The sequence below is a fragment of the Lotus japonicus genome, chromosome 1 (genome assembly GCF_012489685.1).
Source record: "Lotus japonicus ecotype B-129 chromosome 1, LjGifu_v1.2".
Classification (NCBI taxonomy): domain Eukaryota; kingdom Viridiplantae; phylum Streptophyta; class Magnoliopsida; order Fabales; family Fabaceae; genus Lotus; species Lotus japonicus.
This window is the reverse complement of record NC_080041.1, coordinates 29,668,164-29,687,266: the sequence shown is the minus strand read 5'-3', so window position 1 is coordinate 29,687,266 and position 19,103 is coordinate 29,668,164. Positions and strand designations below refer to the sequence as shown.

The window sequence follows — 19,103 nt, the reverse complement described above, 5'->3', positions numbered from 1 at the left end:
CGATCGCACCAGAAGTACACGGTAACTTCGCGCAGTCGCGCGGCACATAATTCCAGCCTCCAGAATTCTTTTTTAATTCCGAATTTTCTCTATCTTTTCCAAATCTTCTCCTAAAACAACAATAAAAATAAAATAAAATCATTAGAAGATAATAACAGAAAATAAATAAAATATAAAAATACTTATAATCCTAATAAATCCATAAAAATAATATATAAACTATAAAAATAACTAAAACATATTTAAAATATTAAAATGCATGAATTACTTCTAATGTGTCCTAAAATGACCAAAATATCCTAAAAAATATTTAAACTAAATGACAATAAACTAGAAAAATAGCTCTAAATCCTGGGTCATCAACATATGAGTTGGATAGAAGAAGGTCCAGGAATTGATTTCAGGCGGGTGCAATTTATCTCTCTGATGTTCTTTTGGATAAACTTTCTATTTTTTATATTTTTAAAATTAGCCGTCAGGACCAATGTTAAGAAAATCATTAGTTAAAAGGTGAATAAAAATATAGATATAATGATGCCATGTACGTAGGGTATGGTACCAAAACATTACATTCTCGGAATATGATTTTACTTTCTATTTATAAAATAAACAAAGAAATCTAAGCCACTAGGATTCTAGTGGTGGGCCTTGGTGAGTTTTTTTTTTAAGGTAAATAGGAGAAAAAAAAATTAGCCTTAGTGAGTTTGCATCAAAATGTAATTTAGAGTTTTTCCCCTTTACGAAAAAACACGGATAAGGAAAAATCAGTGGGAATGATAATTGTTGATTGTAGAGGTATTTAGCTTAACTACAAATTGAAAATTTTACTTTAGACGATAAAGTAAATTATGATGGATTTTAATGTGAAATTAGTAATTGAGATTTAAATAATTCACAATGTGCTACATATGCATCTATGTGATCATGATCAAAATTTTCCATTAATAAACTGTAATAATATACTTTACACTAAAATCTGAGTCACTCGCATTATAGTAGGCAAATCCAAATTTTGGTAAGAGAGTTAGTGACATGCGCTGTTGTGAAAACCGGGGCATTCTTTTGGTATTGAGTTTCACTTTTTGGGCCTATAAGAAGGCTTATGAACTTTGTCATATCCACAAATCACAAGTCACAACCAAGCTCCTCCTCTTTAGTGAGTTTGTGTGTGTTTTTTCCTTCTGTGGGTTGTTGACACACGCAAACTTGCTTAGAGAGACTAAGAGAGGAAAGATGACGAGTGAAAATGGGTTCACAAAGGTGTTTCAGAAGTTTAAGCCTTACCTTGCTATGGTGTCCCTTCAGTTTGGTTATGCTGGAATGTACATCATCACCATGGTTTCATTCAAACATGGAATGAGCCATTGGGTGCTCTCTGTGTACCGACATATCATTGCCTTTTGCTTCATGGCTCCTTTTGCTCTTGTCCTAGAAAGGTCTCTCTCTCTCTCTCTCTCTGTCTCTCTCTCTCACACACCCCACACCACTCAACTAACCGTTTGGACACTCATTTTCACATTCATCTGATTGTCACCTACTTTTTCTTGCAAGACTAAACCTACACAAAGAACAATTTTATCTTTTGTCTATTTCTATAGTTAATGGATTAAGCTGAACGATTCTAAGTCTAAATCTTTCAGTGATCAAAATGACTACTTAATTTAATTTATGAGATCTTTATAATGATTTAAATATTAATGACAATATTGAAATAATGTACGAGGTTTGATATGTTTTATTCATCTTGTTTACAGAAAAATACGGCCAAAGATGACTCTCCCTGTGTTCCTGAGATTGGTGGTGCTAGGCTTCCTTGAGTAAGGCTCTTCAAACCCTCTCCACTAATTATTATCGACCACTGTATATATTCGCGGCATCTATCCAATACTGCACCTAATTTCTTTCTTTCTTTCAACTTTCATGGCCCCTCAGAATTAACCACACATGCATGCATGCATGCTTTCTTTCTTGCTATATGCCAATAATAAATACCGGCCCTTGTCCTTTATACATTAATGATAATGAATTACACTTTTTCTATGGTGAATCAATAAGAATTCGGTTCAATATAGGTTATGTTTGGCATGCCATTTCAGCTAGCTTATAGCTTATTTGACTAGCTTAAAGCTTATTTGACTAGCTTAAAAGCTTTATAAAAATGTTTGGTGAAGGAGCTTATTTCAGTAGCTTAAAGCTTTAAGCTATAAGCTATCTCAGGTAGCTTAAAGCTTAAAGCTTATAGCTTATTAAATATATTCTCATTTTTATCCTTACTATTTTATCAAAATTTCACCTTTAGCCTTATATGTTTTCTACTAAACCTATTTACCTACTCATTTTCCGATGTACCAAAAAAAAACTTATTTATTTATCAGTTATCACACTTGTCTCATATGTACATCGTTCCCGCACAGAAATAATTACTACTTCAGAATAAAATAAATAATTTTATATTACAAATTACAAATTATTTGTTTTATTCTATTTAATTTAATAAAAATATAGAAAAGTAAATAAGTAAAAATTAATATTATATTTTTAAGATGATAAATAATTTGAGTGAAATTAAAAAAATTATAATAATTTTAATATTAATATCATATAGGTATTAATGTGAAAATAAAATAATGTTAAATATAAAAAAAATTATACAAGTATGTCCTTTTATGTCATTTTACAATTTCAGTTTGTTCAACAACTAGTTTTACCAAACAATTTTGTTCAAATTACGTAGCTTTTCAGCTATCAGCTATCAGCTTTCAGCTAGCTTATCAGCTTTCAGCTTTCAGCTATCAGCTAGCTTTTCAGCTAAACGTGTCAAACATAGCCATAAAGAACATGGCTTTATTTACTCTGGAAAAATGAAAAATAAAAAACATATTTTACAAGTTAAATAACTTCTCTGCAAATTAATTTTAGAACTGAAAGTTAGTTATAAACATGGTTTATAGGTAGACTAGTTTTTAATATGATTCACCATCAAACTGCCGAAAGTACGTACATATTGTAAATAAATTAAGTGCATGTTTGATTTCAATTCTAACAGTACTAAATGTAAAATCATCTTTCCAAAAATAAGTATTTAATTTGTTGCTAGATGTGATCGAATTACACCTAGACGTGGATCCATATAAAGAATTGCTTGGAAACTAAATCAACACCCACCTTTAGAATAGGTGTTCTAATTATACACATGATTAGTTAAGAGATCGCTAGATTGTTTGTTTTGAAAAATCCAACAACTAGAATTAAGCACTAGCTAGCTACTCATACTTTAATTTTCTTTAATTTAGTGTTTTTCTGGTAATTGGCTGTATGTAACTTGCTAATGACAAATCATTTAAGAAATTAAAGCATGAATGACAATATTATGTGCACAATCCATATATAATATCAAAACTTAAGAGAGATGCGACGACAAGACAATGGTGCTTCATATTGGCCCGCCATTTCTAGTGGACACATCATTCATTAATCATTATTATACTGAAGAAAACACAAAATGTTAGTACCAAAAAGCTTTGTGTCCAATTAATTAAGATTTCATTTCACACCCACCAACAATTTTAATGTTAAACACGTGTCTTCACTAAACTTAGAAATTTTGAAAAAAAAATGTTATTCATATCCGAGATTAATTGGAAAAAAATGTTATTCAAATATAAGTTTGAGGATGAAAAGAGCATCAAATTCCCATATTGAATATATACATATGATATAATGTTCTTATAAACTGAGGCAGATAAAAATATCACTTGAACAAGGAATCTGATCTGATATCTATACAAAATAGGAATTAGGCGCATCTTTTGTACTTTGAGATATACCTCACTTGATAACTAGCTTTCTTACATGAATTTTTTCATGCATGATTTGATTTAATCCTGCATATTTGTAATTAGAAGATACAGAATATTGCATATTATATAGTAATTAGTGTTTTTACAGAATATTTTGTGTGATAATTTTGCTTGTGATAAAAACAAACAGGCCAGTGCTTGATCAAAACTTGTACAACATGGGGATGAAGAACACTTCAACAACTTTTGCATCGGCCACCATTAATGTCCTCCCAGCCATTACTTTTGTATTGGCACTCATTTTCAGGTAGCTAAAAGCTTCAATTTTCTTCACCTGAATACTAAAGGCAGATTGTGAATTTACTCATTCCTGGTTAGAGTGAAAGGCAAACTCACACTAAGAGATGCTAATAGATATTTGTTATCTCCTTTTCCTATTTCCTCAAGTCTCTCTAATAAAAACATATCACTTCAACAACAACAAGAATTAACGAATACTAGTTGAGTGCAACATAAACGAACTTTCATCTTAATCCATAAAGATATTTATGTTCACGTTTTACCTCAAAGTGATTTCTAATGTCCAATTTGCACCTATGACAATGAGTATCCAAACATTGTTTGTTTAAAAGAAAATGCAGAATTTTTTATGAAAGTGATATGTTTTGATTAGTAAATCCGAGAAGAGGATAAGAACAGGGGACATGTGATTTCAGTACAATGGACACTCATGGAACCCAGTTGATAAATGCCATCACAAACTATTGATGTCATATTCTAATTCTCTAAGAATATTCACATTTATATTAAAGACTTTATGTGCTCCAACTTACTATTGCTTACTGCTTTAATACATTTACACACTTTTTTTTCTTTCATATCTACGTCTTTTTCTTTTTATGTCTCTCCTATTATTTTTATGTTACATCACCTATCATATCTAATAAGATTTTTATGACGTCGTGTTAAGAAATTAAAATAACAAACATTTGATTTATTTGAGTGCATGTAGCAAATCAAATAAAATTCTTCAATATTGTGCTATTTTACCAGGTTAGAGACAGTGAATTTCAAGAAAATTCACAGCGTGGCCAAGGTGATTGGAACAGTAGTAACAGTATCAGGAGCCATGGTTATGACTTTGTACAAAGGCCCTGCTTTCCAGATCGTGAAGGGAGAAGGAGGAAGCGGCCATGACAGTAGCAGCGGTGAGCCCTCAGAACAGAACTGGCTGCTCGGAACAGTAATGCTCATCGGAAGTTGCGGTGGTTGGGCTAGCTTCTTCATCTTGCAAGTATAACCACTATCCTTCAACATTAAAGTGCACATTCTTATTTTTCTTTTTTTTGTGATTTCACTTCCACCAAGTCTAAATCCAAATCCTAAACAAAAGAAAATTTCTTAACAAACAACCATCAATCTGAAAAGTTTAAACTAAGTTATGTGAATATGTAGGGATGATTTTATATTATATTTTTAACACGTCTTTTACATAAGAAGTCATCTTATAGACCTTGAAACGTAGATAATGTACAAGTCAATTTATCTTATGCATAAGGATCGAAACCTAAACTACTTGATGATAGAAGCTCTTATATCATTCCATTATCCATTTCTAACTGTTAACTAATAATGTGACTTGTTTTGGATTCTAGTCCTTCACTTTGAAGATGTACCCAGCAGAGCTCACAGTAACAGCCTGGATTTGCTTTTTGGGTATTATTGAGTGTTCAATTGCATCGCTTATATTTGAACGTGACATGAGCGTGTGGTCCTTAGGCTTCGACTCCAGGCTTCTTGCTTGTGTTTATTCTGTGAGTACCTTTTCACTTCTTGTTTTTACTTCATAGTTAATTAGCTGGAGACTAATTAGCTTCACTAAACTCATCTAAATGGTGATTAGTGATTCATCTAGCTAATTATTAACATTCAATTTGTGATGATTAGGGGGTGGTGTGCTCTGGAATGGCCTACTATGTACAAGGAGTTGTCACAAGGGAACGTGGCCCTGTGTTTGTTACTTCCTTCAGCCCTCTATGTATGATTATCACAGCTGCATTGGGTTCCCTTGTCTTGGCTGAGCAAATTCATCTTGGAAGGTACTAAAAATGTTTATAGAGAAGACATGTAATTTCAACAATAGCATAAAGAAATCAATAACAGGGCCTAAATTCAAATGTGTTACTTACCAATTCATTTGCTAATGTTTTCTTTTCTGTGTTTTACAGTATAATTGGAGCTATTATCATTGTGTGTGGACTTTACACTGTGGTATGGGGGAAAAGCAAAGACAGTGTGAACACAACTGGAGCAGGAAGCGATGAGGGCCAAGCATTGCCAATAAAAGACAGTGCAAAATCAGGATCATACGTTTTTGAAAGTATTGGAGTGAATGTTCCTGGAACAAGATCATAGGTCCTTTAGGACTAACTTACAAATTTTCCTAGAGAGATTTTGTACAATGTACAAATCTTTCCCTTATACGTATCTTTCTTGTTTAACTTTCTTTTTTTCTTTTTCTGTTTCTGAAGCTAAGAGTTATGAATAAAATAATGCACTCTAAGTCTCTGTTTTTGTCCTTTTTGTTCTCTTTCTTTAATTTTCCTTGGGTTGTTTGTTCTGTTCTCCTCCTCTGTTCTGTTACTTGCCAAATTTCATATGCTAAAGCAAAGATTACATTTACAAAAGGAGAAAGAATATTGATAGGAATTGAGTGATTGATGGATGATCCTTAATATGTCACAATGTGATGTTTTGTTTTATATTGATGTATGTCAAATATTCCACCATTTCATATTGATGTGTGTGTCAGCAATTCCATTAAGCCAGCTCCATTACCTAATAGCACTACTACAACCAAGAGCATCAAATCAGATTCCAATTGCTATTTAGTTACGTACACATCCACTGCCAAACCAAACATCTGGCCCCTACCAGAGAAATATCAGTGCTGATGTCAAAGTGAAGGAAAATGTTTGGTATACAACCATATGATATATATACACCTAGAGTGATAGATGATATATATGATATAATGTGAGATTAATAGAGCTAAAGAGATAAAAAAAAAAAAAAATGGTGTATCTAAGTGTCAATACTCAATACTGTTTCTGTACCAAAAAAAAAAAATACTCAATACTGTTTAGTGATCCATCATCAGAAATTGATTTATGAGACTAAGTTAAAATTTTAAAAAATGACTAATTTATGCTGAAATAAATTAAACACCCTTAAAACGTGCCACATCATCAGAGCTAGTATTTGCACGGTTCTTCTCTTAGCACATTTAAACTGTTTTGAACAACAATTTCAACCTTTTTTTTGAACTTTTTCAACCTACATTTGCCATATCTGTCAAAAAAAAACCTACATTTGCCATAAAAAAATCATAAACACAATTCAACCGTTTTTTTAGTCACTATGTTTATTTCAAGTAACACTTGATGGTTTATTATGATGAAATTAAGATTTTTATTCTCTTTCAATAAATTAAATTTCTTGATTCAATTTATGAACACGTACATGAATGCATAATATTAGATGCTAGGGGTACAAATTTCATTAAAATATAATTAAAGGCTGAGATCTTCACATTATAAGGTCATGTGAGATCAACACATGAGGGGATCCAAATCCGTATAAAATTCTACCATGTGTGAAGCCCCACTTGAGATCAAAAAGTTTAGAGAATAATTTTATGAGAGTTATTTCGATCAAAACTTCATGAGTTAGATTCTTTTATAAATCTAGATCTTAAATAATTTTAGACCTAGTTCTTCGACTTAAAACAACAACAACAACAACAACAACAACAACAACAACAAAGTTTTATTCCACTATGTGAGGTGTGCGGTCTGGTATATGGATTACAGTAAGCCATTGAGCTTAATCAAAAACAAGATTTTGAAGGAGATTGCCTTTACTTTTTATATTAGATCCGAGTTCCTCCCTTATTGAAAATCTACATGGCTTTCTTCGTCTCTCTAGGAAGCCGCATCCGCTGATGAATGGTTATACAATGGAGGTCCGTGAGTCAAATTTGGAGATGAACGTCTTCTTTCGTTTTTCAATGGTTGATAACAAGATCAGTTTTAACAATGTCTACCCACATTCTTTTTGGGCTCTCTCTTCCTCTCTTCAAATGACTAAATATCATGTTATTCATATTAAAATTGAGGGAAATGAAAGGTATGTTCACGACTAGAATTTTGGCTAAGTTTGCTAAAGTGAACCCTTCGTGAGTTCTATTAGATGTCAGAAAAAGGCTTACAACTACGATTCTAAGCCATTCAAATGAGATTTGAACCAAAATCTTGAAGAATAAGAGGTCCACAAAAGCCTTTATTTGAGATTGAATTGGTGAAGCCATACTTTCAAGTAGTAGAGAAAGAAGAGAATGTATGTTCTTGATTAACAACCAATAAAGATGAAGCTATCAAGCAACTAGACAATATTAGGATTTGTGCTGAATAATCAAGTTAAGTTGTCAAACAACAAGACAATTAGGATGATTCATGTTGAATTCTCAAGTTAAGTTGTAAAGCAATAAGACAGTTAGGAGGATTCATGTTAGACCCTTGAAAAGCCTAAGTTAGGTTGAAGACCTTATATTTTCAACATAGAAAAATGTCTAAAGTTGTGAATGTCAGAGACTATTAATTGTCAAAAAAAGATATCGAAGACCTTATGTCTAAACTTAGCTAAAAATGTTGAAGTTATAGAGATAAAAGAGGAAATTATTTCCTCTTGTCTCTAAAAGCAGTACCTTATGTCTAGATTTAGCTGAAAAATCCTAAGTTATAGACATAAAGGAGGTTATCATTTCCTCTTGAAAACAGGTGGAAGATAATTGAATTCAAATTCAAATGTGCAATAAAAAGAAAAGTTTACAAGAAGAAACATTTCAAGGTCACATGGAGAAGTGAAGACTAGGTCGCAGAACGTGTGGAAACTTTAGAAGATATTGAAGGGTAGTCAAAGACACATGTTTTTTTTTCCCTTCTTAAACAGAAAGTTTATTGAAAAGAATTGAACCATCTCATACTAGATATTTACAAAGGACCACAAATGACTTATGTTCCGGTATAGAATTATCAGAGAGCGAGAACAAGAGAAATGTGAATTTTTGTCCGAGAAGTGATCTCCTTGCCACATGGGCAGGTGTCATTTATTTATATTTGAGTTTTAACCCGTTTGAGTCATAGGTCGCCTGACTCATTTGTTTTGTACAAATTGCTTAGCCCACTATGTTACATAATTGTCATGTCCATATCATGACAACTTAAATGGTGTTCGTCCCGCCACACCCTTGATGGGCCAAATAATCAACAAAAGTATTACCCTCTCTCAATATATGATTAACGCCAAACAATTACCTTAGGCATAAAATAATCTATTCTATTAAAAGTTTGCATCAAACTCCAAAGTCTCCTATATATATTTCGAACCAACCCCAAAACTAAACACTTGTATTGTAGTGTAGTTAATCTATATATATATATGTAAAGCACACTTGTGCTTTTTTAAGCATTAAATGTGTATATGTACAAGAGACTTCATCATTATATTAAATACAAAGATTGAATTAAAATAATAATCTACATTAGTTTTAGTTTTTTTTTATAAGCATGATAATTCACATTAGTAAGTTGACATATGAGGGAGTAAGGATTAAGAAACTGACATAAATGAAAAGTCCCCAATAATCTATCTATCTATACTATATATAAAGGGAAAGTTTTTGCAGCCTGAAGGGTGACTTTGTCATTCAATATTTCATTGTACATCACTTTCAAATTAAGCATGGATATTTATGTAAAAATGCTACATATTTCCGTTAGTTTTGATCAGGACCGTTGATTGCATCTGCAATGTTGTTGACATCCATCATATGTTAATGCCTCTTTCTCATAAATCTCTTGGGCTTCAACAATCTTTCCACCATTCAATGAATTTAATTCATCCTCACATGGGCACTCCTAAGATCAAACAAGTTTGCATCGTCTCTTCCTCTTCCACCTTCTCAAGTTCCACCTTATCATCCACTTCTTTAGCTTCAACTATCTCCCTATAAAATGTCTTCAACAAGCTTTCCTCACATGTGCACTCTCAAATCAAAGCACGCACGCACCAGAGAAACACGATTCTACCAACCCTCTGCACCACCTGTGCCAATTTCCACATCAAGGTATAACTCAATCACTTATGTTTCATTCCTTTGATTATATTCAGTTTCATATCTCAATAATCTTTTGTTTTATCTCACACCTTCCCTTCCTGTTTCTTTAACAGACAAGTCCTACTTATCATCCTCTACATTACTGTAAGAACTATCTTTTGAACACTTTTTTTTTGCTTTTCATGTTGGCATTTTCTCTGAGAAATAGTTTCTGATTTATAATTCAGACATATTTTGCTATATATGTTAGTGCAGTTGTTGTTAACTTGAAATAACAATTTTAAATTTTTTTGCTATTGTTAACTTCATTGTGTGCATGGTTATGCTACAGAATCAAAAACATGGACAGATAGTTTGCTTGCAGTTCTGGAGAATGTGTATTTTCATGACCATCATCTGCCATGATTTTAGAAGTCATTGCTAATCCATCTACAGCAAGTTTGCAATGTTCGAATGTCACTCAAATCATTTTAACTCTTCTTCTCCCAATTTTCAATTTTTCACCCGTACCATCTTCTCCCCCCCCCCCCCCCCCCAAACCACTAATGAGTTGCATTCGTCTCTTTTTTTTTTTAATTCACCTACCCAAGATAGAAAATCTAAGGACTTCATCACATTTTTTGTAACACATACCTCAAAGGTTTACTGCATTATTTTTTTCATTATTTAATACATAATTTGGTCTCTTCATTTCTCATAAATGCATACTGTTGTGATTCTCAGATTTATATTCAATTTGTTCTGTTATGTTACAGTGCCTTTAAACTCAGTTCTTTCATGGTGCCTTATGTCATAAGCTTACTTATTCTTAGTTCTTTTGCCATCTCCATTTCATTTGAAGCATACTTCTATCCGTGGCTTAATCACTTGAGGTCCACTGAATGAAAAGAATTCATCAATTGGCAAAAAAAATTGTCACATTTGCTACCTACCATCTGGATAAGGTTAAATAAATGAGAAACCTTGCAGAAATTTAGGCAGGTTAAAACAGTATTATGTTTTTTTATTCAACATTATTCCTCTTATCCTATTTGGTGGAGACACTGGAAGAGAGCAGGACTGATTTTTTAATAGAACAGTTTTAACTTGTTTTGTAATGGCTTTCAAGTAATTTGTGAATTCATAGTTTTGTGGTCAATTGATCAATAATTAGGAGTTTTATTTTGTTGTTAAACTTTAATTGATTTTATGTTGAGCTTTGATTTAATTTGCAACTGAACTTGATTTTTTTTTACCTTACTTTTCAAGATACTAGAGTATTTTTAATCTTCTCTACTGACATTGGTGTGTTATTTTTTTTCATCAGAATGTCTCTTTGTATCATTTTATTTAATTTTGATGTTTTTCAGCACTCTTAAGTACTCTATGTGATAAGGATAATGATGGTGGTTATATATGGTCGGGTGGTGTTAAAATTTTAGAATAGGAACCTCCAATTTGCACTTTCCTGCTCACTCTTATTTGTTAACTACTTTATGTCTTACTTGAAATTGATTGCTTATAGTTATAAGGAATGTAGTTATATATGGTGGGGTGGTGTTAAAAATTGAGAATAAGAACAAGCACTTTGCACAGATGCAGTACTTCCCTTCTGAATACGTTTCATGGCCACAAAAGAATGAAGTTTATTAACAGATTTGGAAACACAAAGATTGAGAAAGTTTTGCTGGATTGTAAGAGAACAAAATAAGAATTATACGTGGGGAGCGAATGGTATGAATTCTGGAAAATTGCTGAATTTGGGAGGAGAGTATTGACTTTTGGTGTAATGCACACAATTTTTATGTGAGGGTCATTAAGGCCCCTTGAGTTAGTGTTTGCCTAAAAAAATATTCTTTGGTTTTCTTTTTCTTCTTTTGAATTTCTAATAGTTTTTTAAAGCATAGTAAATGAGAATTAAAAATGGAAACTGCTTTAGGGGAAACTCAAACATATTGAAGCTGAAATATAAAAAAATTAAAATCCTAATTTAATTTTTTATTTGAGTAAATGAAAAATTTGTGGGATTTTTTTATAGTTTATTTCTTAGGAAATTATATAGTCAAAAAATTAATATGTAATTTGAGATAATGTTGTTGATTAATTAAAGGTTAATGAGGAATCATAATAAAGAAAGAATTGAATAGTTACACGTAGTATATGATAATATATAACACAAAGCTATTCAAAATTTCAAATTCAAAAAATGTAACGGCTGAAATTGGGCACATGCCTTTGAGAGATTATTTAAACCTCACAAAAAACAATAATTTTTAGTTAATTACTTATAAACTTATTTTGAAAAAAAAAACTTGATGGAGGCACTTCTACAATAATGGATACGTAACAAAATGCATTATTATTTCACTTTAAAATGTTAATTATCACTATATTCCAAAAATTAATTTACATTGATTATTTATAATTCTAAAACTAAATTCTAATCTTTTTTGTTTCAAAAAAAATATTCTAATCTTTTTTTATTACAAGAGGAAAACAAACTAAATTCTAATCTAATTTAATTTAAATTCTAAAATAATCAGAAATAATTAATTAAATCCTTTAATTTTTATTCAGTTACTATATTAAAATTAAATTACACTTAAAAATGTTCTTATTCTTGATTTCTACCGTTAAGGTTTTAATGGAATTTGGAATGAGTACACATTAATTGTATTCAAACGTTAGGACATCAGTTTTACTCTATTTTTTTTTTCCACATGCCTTGAGTTATATTCTCTATTCTCTTATAAAAGGCTGACACTTTCTTTTGCGACCTTTCCTATTAAGCACGACAAACGTGTCGTTAAATCATTCACTATAATGTGTTAGGGAAAAAAACAAAAAACAAACATTCATTAAAAAAACTTACAAATTTATGATTTCTTATATCTAAAATAAATTTATTCTTTTAATCCATAAAATATCTTTTAATAAATAACACATTTTAAAAAAACACAAAAAAAACAAAAATGGAAGTCCCCGTGCATCGCACGGGTAAAAAATACTAGTAGTTAAATAAATAAATAGATGAATATGTATAACCAACATACAATGAATATAATGTACTCTTAGAATGTATTTGTGTTTTCTGGTGTATTTTCATCTTTCTTTTAATGAAAGGTCAATGAAATGAACTCGCAAAAAATTATACTACATGCATATCCATGGAGATGTAACCGACTAAAAAAAATTTAAGTATCAGTTATTAGAAAATAATTAGATTATAATCTGAAATCGTGTGACATACCACAACTCTAAAAACTTAATAAAATTACAATGTTTAAAGCCATTAACTAATTAAAAAGCAAAATTATAAGACAATAGTGAAGGAAATAGTGACTCTTCTTCTATTTAATATATTTCTTATATTTATAAAAAATTATAATTTATAAAGATCTTACAATCAAAAAATACAATTAAAAACAATTATGTCCATTTGAGTTTATATGTAAAGGAGACTTGGTCCCCGTAGGATAGCTCAAGTGGTAAGAGTTGGGACATATGGGTTGGATAGAGGGAGGTTCAAAAATCGATTCCTGGCGAGTGCAATTTATCTTTCCGATGTACCAAAAAAAAAGTGAAGGAGACTTGAGTTTTACATTAAATACATTAAACTATAAAACAATAAATATTTATTTGCATTTGACAAATATTAAATATTTATTTAAAATTATTTAAGTTTTGCATTTTACAAATATTAAAAATTAAAATTATTTTAAAATTGAAAAATGCTGCTACAAAGTATTTAATATTAACTATAACATATATGTGCATTATTGGAAAAAAAATATATCTATGATATATTAATAAAATTACTCAAGGAAGCATAATAGAGAAAATAATAATGGTCAAAGTTGAATAAATGTTTGCTATGAGAGGCCTGGTCTATCCACTTAACGTGATCGTAGAGCCTCAAAGAATTAGTCTCATGGCTATCGACTGTGAGAAAATACTCTCAAACCAAATAAGTTGAAAAAAATTAAATTCACAAGATAATATTTTGAGTTTTTTTTTTTGTAAAAAGGTTATTTAAGTTATCACTTATTATAATTCAAAAAGTTAAATTAATTTATTCTTCTTGGTCTTGACATGTCACACCAAATGGCTTTTTCAGGTTAAAAAATATAAAAAAATGATATTAAAACTTATTTCATGACATTAAATGTAACACCCCGATTTCGGTGGCGTCACTTTAGTAACCAAAAAGAAATTAATGGCGGAAAAACGTGAATATTTTTTTTTAAAAAGAACTAGAAACTGAAAGAAATAAAACTCTAATACGAAAGACAACAGAACTAATGTACAATAATAATTACGGCCCCCGCTGTAGTACCAAACCTCGTCACGAGTAACCTCCAGTGACAGAAAGTAGTAGAAAGTAACGCTCGTAGGCAATATGTACAAACCAACAGGAAAGGTTAAGTGTCCGCAACACAAACCTTCAAAAATGAGAATAAGTTGGCTCATCAGCCTAAAACAAGACCTCCTAAGTCCAACCAATTCTCTGTGATTCCTGTAAAGAACCACACAAAAAGCTATAGGCGGGAAACTACCCTGTCCCCAAAGAAACAAATGACGGTCAAAGTTAAGACTCTACTCCTACACTAATCCCATCTCGAGGAGCTCACACCAGCACGCAAAACTATGTGTTAGCATGATCGTCGTCCGAATCTGAATCCAGAACGACCAAGTCTAGGTACACTACCCGTCCTCCTCTCGCAACCGCGATACGCTCCGGTGCTGGCCTCTCGGGCTTAGGGCCCGAACCATGATCATCAATGATAGCAACGGTGGGTGAACTAGACTCTAAAGAAGTCACTCCCACCAGCTCCTCCTCTGAGGGGTCCTCATCATCAGAAGATGGCGGTGGTGTGGTGCTCCCACTACTGGTCCGCAGTGCACTCCTCCACTATCCACACGATCCTCCATGATCCTCCCCGAGTACGTCACGCGATGGCTAGCGGGGTCGACCACCCACGCGCCGGGTCATCCTGATCTATCATCTCATATCTAGTCCCCCCCGAAGGGTGGACCATCATGAACCAATCCGCTAAATGTAAGACCCAGGATTTTAGAATTAAATAAATAACTAATTTCCAACTCACGCATAGGATTTTGTGTTAGCGCGAGGGGAACGTGACTTGTGTTTAATGTTTGGATTAGCGTTATGAAGAAGAAAGTTCAGGAAATGGTTAAAAATAGTTTTATAGTCGCTATAGGTTATAGCACGAGCTTTATTCACTTCCGCCTTAGGGCAAAAACGTTAGAAAATGGCTAATCTGCTCTTAAAGCACTGTAGAAACGATATTCAAAAATATTCAGAGGAATATAAGAATTTCTCTTATTTCTTTCCTTGACAAGCGTTTCGATACGTAACCCTGGAATGTACGAACGTCCGATTCTAGTTCTCGGAGGTTTGCCGAAACTGAATCTCTGACAGCTCCAGAACCTTAAATTAAACTATCGATGAAGGTTGACCTTCGTACGAGTTCGAGATGAGGACTTGAAGTATTATAGAAGACTCAAAGAATAGACTCGGGTGTAGAGATAGAACCTTGGGTTAGAGAGCTTACCGTCATTGGTTTAAGCTTGCATAATGATTTTATGAATTTATATTTGAGGTTTCGGGTAGGTTCCGATGCATTGCTTTCCTGCGGTTCCCCGATGTGGAGATCGTAGGGAGTATTTCGGATTTATGGTGTCATTGCATAATAGGTTCTTTGTTGAGTTGTTTCTATTGGTTAGGTTTTGTAGGTTGGGTGCTTTCGGGTTTACTTTCGGGTACTCGCCTTGTTCAAGGCTTGATGTAAATCCCATTGTAGTTGGGAGTATGCATGACATGTTTTGGAAATACATTTGAAAAGAAAAAATAATACCCGTGTTTATGTATCATTTTGGAAAACATTGCATATTTACTTTAATAGGTTACTAAAGTGACACCCGTAATTCGGGGCGTTACATTGTGGTATCAGAGCTTTGGTTGAGAAATCAGAGCTTGTTGGGGAATAGGTCTTCTGTGCTAGGTTGTTTGAACTCTGTAATTGATCGGCTAGGTGTTGATCGATTGACAGAGTGTTACCATATAGATTATATGATTAATTGTTTATTTTGTCTACTAGTTGTTTCTTGTTGTTGTTGTTTTCTTGAACACTAACCCCTTAACTTCTGACTAGATGGTTAGTACCCCACCGAAATATTAACTGTACTTGTTGTTTGCCTGCTTTGTTATACAGTATTCCAGGTAGAAACTACATGTTGTTGAACAGGGAAAGGAGTATGCATCAGGCACATTCCTTTTACCGTTGTTTTTGTTTTGATTAGGACAGTTGTGTAGAGTTTAGAGAAGTGCTAAACCTAGAAGTTGTTTTGTACGAATTTGTTAGTAAGGAAGATGGAAGCTTAGAATGAATCCTAAGGGAGTGTTGTTTGAGTTCCAGGAACTAAGGTTGTACTTCTGCTTGAGAAGTGTGAGAGAGCGAAAGGATAATAGAGGTCCAAACTTATTAAAGGTGTAGTAGACTTTAAGTCTGAGAATTCTTGTCCTAAGTGGGTAAAACCTGGAGGCTGTCAGACTTTGGGTAGGAAACTAAGGATTTGATTGACATAGGAGTGACAAGGTTAAGGACGGAAAGTTCTAGCATTGAGTTGCAGATTGGAGGTTGTTATATGTGGGAGAGTCACCGAGAACCTAAGGGTAAACGAGACTTTGAGGATAGCTTAGCAAATGTTATGTGAGGGAATGGCACTCCCGAGTTCCTTTGACACCAAGTTTCGAGGACGAAACTTTCTTTTTGGGGGGTAGTATTGTAAGACCCAGGATTTTAGAATTAAATAAATAACTAATTTCCAACTCACGCATAGGATTTTGTGTTAGCGCGAGGGGAACGTGACTTGTGTTTAATGTTTGGATTAGCGTTATGAAGAAGAAAGTTCAGGAAATGGTTAAGAATAGTTATATAGTCGCTATAGGTTATAGCACGAGCTTTATTCACTTCCGCCTTAGGGCAAAAACGTTAGAAAATGGCTAATCTGCTCTTAAAGCACTGTAGAAACGATATTCAAAAATATTCAGAGGAATATAAGAATTTCTCTTATTTCTTTCCTTGACAAGCGTTTCGATACGTAACCCTGGAATGTACGAACGTCCGATTCTAGTTCTCGGAGGTTTGCCGAAACTGAATCCCTGACAGCTCCAGAACCTTAAATTAAACTATCGATGAAGGTTGACCTTCGTACGAGTTCGAGATGAATACTTGAAGTATTATGGAAGACTCAAAGAATAGAGTCGGGTGTAGAGATAGAGCCTTGGGTTAGAGAGCTTACCGTCATTGGTTTAAGCTTGCATAATGATTTTATGAATTTATATTTGAGGTTTCGGGTAGGTTCCGATGCATTGCTTTCCTGCGGTTCCCCGATGTGGAGATCGTAGGGAGTATTTCGGATTTATGGTGTCATTGCATAATAGGTTCTTTGTTGAGTTGTTTCTATTGGTTAGGTTTTGTAGGTTGGGTGCTTTCGGGTTTACTTTCGGGTACTCGCCTTGTTCAAGGCTTGATGTAAATCCCATTGTAGTTGGGAGTATGCATGACATGTTTTGGAAATACATTTGAAAAGAAAAAATAATACCCGTGTTTATGTATCATTTTGGAAAACATTGCATATTTACTTTAATAGGTTACTAAAGTGACACCCGTAATTCGAGGCGTTACACTAAAGACATCTGACAATGGGCGTAGTCCGCCAAAACACACACAGAAGACGCGAAGGTCAACTCCAAAGAATTATGTAAGTAATATCACCAATAGATACAGATAAGAGAATAGCCACTTAGGCTTATAGCTAGAGATAACGTCCTAGGGTTGCATATTCCACAATGACTATAAACGACAGTAATAACAAATAGCATGCATCAAATAGGATTAACAATTATCAATCACACTCAGCAACTAAGTCAGAATGCATGTTGCATGAAATGCAGATGACGGTTAACCCAGTTAACCAAATGCACTCCGGAAAGGATGGACATCAACAGATCAGCCCTAGCACCAGCCACGGTGTGACCATTTCGGCTCGCGTGCCTCTTATACCAACAACAACGGTAGTCAGATCAGCATAAAACCCGAAGGCCTGCCATTTCGGTCTGCTACTAAGAGTCGCCTAATAGCGCTCTTACGCGGAAATCCGGGTCTTATGACCATTTTGGAATCCACCGAGGTCCGAAGTCCGTCTCGTTTTAATACCTCATTAATGGTGCATGAATGCGAAATGATTAGCCAAACAACGTCTCCGACCTCACTCGGCACGTTGCCACGTGTTCTAGCTAAATTAATGTCTCTAAAAGCTTACCCTAAGGTAAAGTCGATTCTGCGACAAAAGACACTTCTTTACAACAACACATTCTCTCATGATGATCTCCAAATCATCCGACTCATCTCCATCCGATGGTCAAAACTGCTCAACGAGCAAGAGTATCAACATACTCGGAAACTACCTGTTTCCCGGCTTATCTCTCAGATAGCCTAACAACACAACTGCTCCCAGAGCACAAGAATACCAACATACTCAAAACTTATAATTTTTCTCAACACTTGGATCCGACGACACTTCTCGTTTTCCAAAAACTAAGATTTGAACCCTAAGCTTTCCTTCGAGATTATTATCATTACTTAAAGATTTAGAGGTTGTTTAATGTCTTATGAGTTTTCCTTATAAAATAATTTCCATTTAGTCTTATCGCAAATCTTATGAGTTTTCAACATCCCATAATCCCAATTAACTCCCCGAGAATGTCTCGATCCACCATAACCATAACAAGGCCCGAATCTTCGTTCGTCCTATCAAACTTTCCCCAAAATCTCAAAATAAAATCGGCATGACTTGCCCGTTATTCTCACTCCTCAGTACCACAGATATAAGTGAAAGACATAGTTAAATCAGCACAGTCAACCAACATGTCATATATCAACACATCCTAGAATAACCACGTAGCACTTAGCATGTAAAGCATACATCACACATCCTAGATTAACCACTTAGCACGTACCATGTAATTCAATCTCAAAAACAGTCAGTAGATGAATCATCTACATTGTCAGCCGAAGCCTCAGAAAACATTTTTCCAGTCAAACACAAACAAGTGCATA

General features: G+C 33.4%; 1 protein-coding gene across 1 annotated transcript; it reads left to right on the top strand.

Moving 5' to 3' along the window:
• The first annotated feature begins 1,108 nt into the window (after positions 1–1,108).
• LOC130734354 (WAT1-related protein At1g44800) lies at positions 1,109–6,378 on the top strand. The gene is made up of 7 exons (XM_057586719.1): positions 1,109–1,436; positions 1,755–1,817; positions 3,991–4,107; positions 4,854–5,094; positions 5,456–5,614; positions 5,748–5,899; positions 6,029–6,378. The coding sequence occupies exons 1-7, from the start codon at positions 1,234–1,236 to the stop codon at positions 6,213–6,215; spliced, it is 1,122 nt and encodes a 373-aa protein (XP_057442702.1). The 5' UTR covers positions 1,109–1,233; the 3' UTR covers positions 6,216–6,378.
• Positions 6,379–19,103: the final 12,725 nt, after the last annotated feature.

Bases quoted from the DNA above. Each gene is read 5' to 3' on its own strand.
- LOC130734354 (XM_057586719.1), top strand. From the start codon at position 1,234: ATGACGAGTGAAAATGGGTTCACAAAGGTGTTTCAGAAGTTTAAGCCT. The intron at 1,818-3,990 runs GTAAGGCTCTTC...AAAAACAAACAG, and splicing joins GTGGTGCTAGGCTTCCTTGA to GCCAGTGCTTGATCAAAACT. The intron at 4,108-4,853 runs GTAGCTAAAAGC...CTATTTTACCAG, and splicing joins GTATTGGCACTCATTTTCAG to GTTAGAGACAGTGAATTTCA.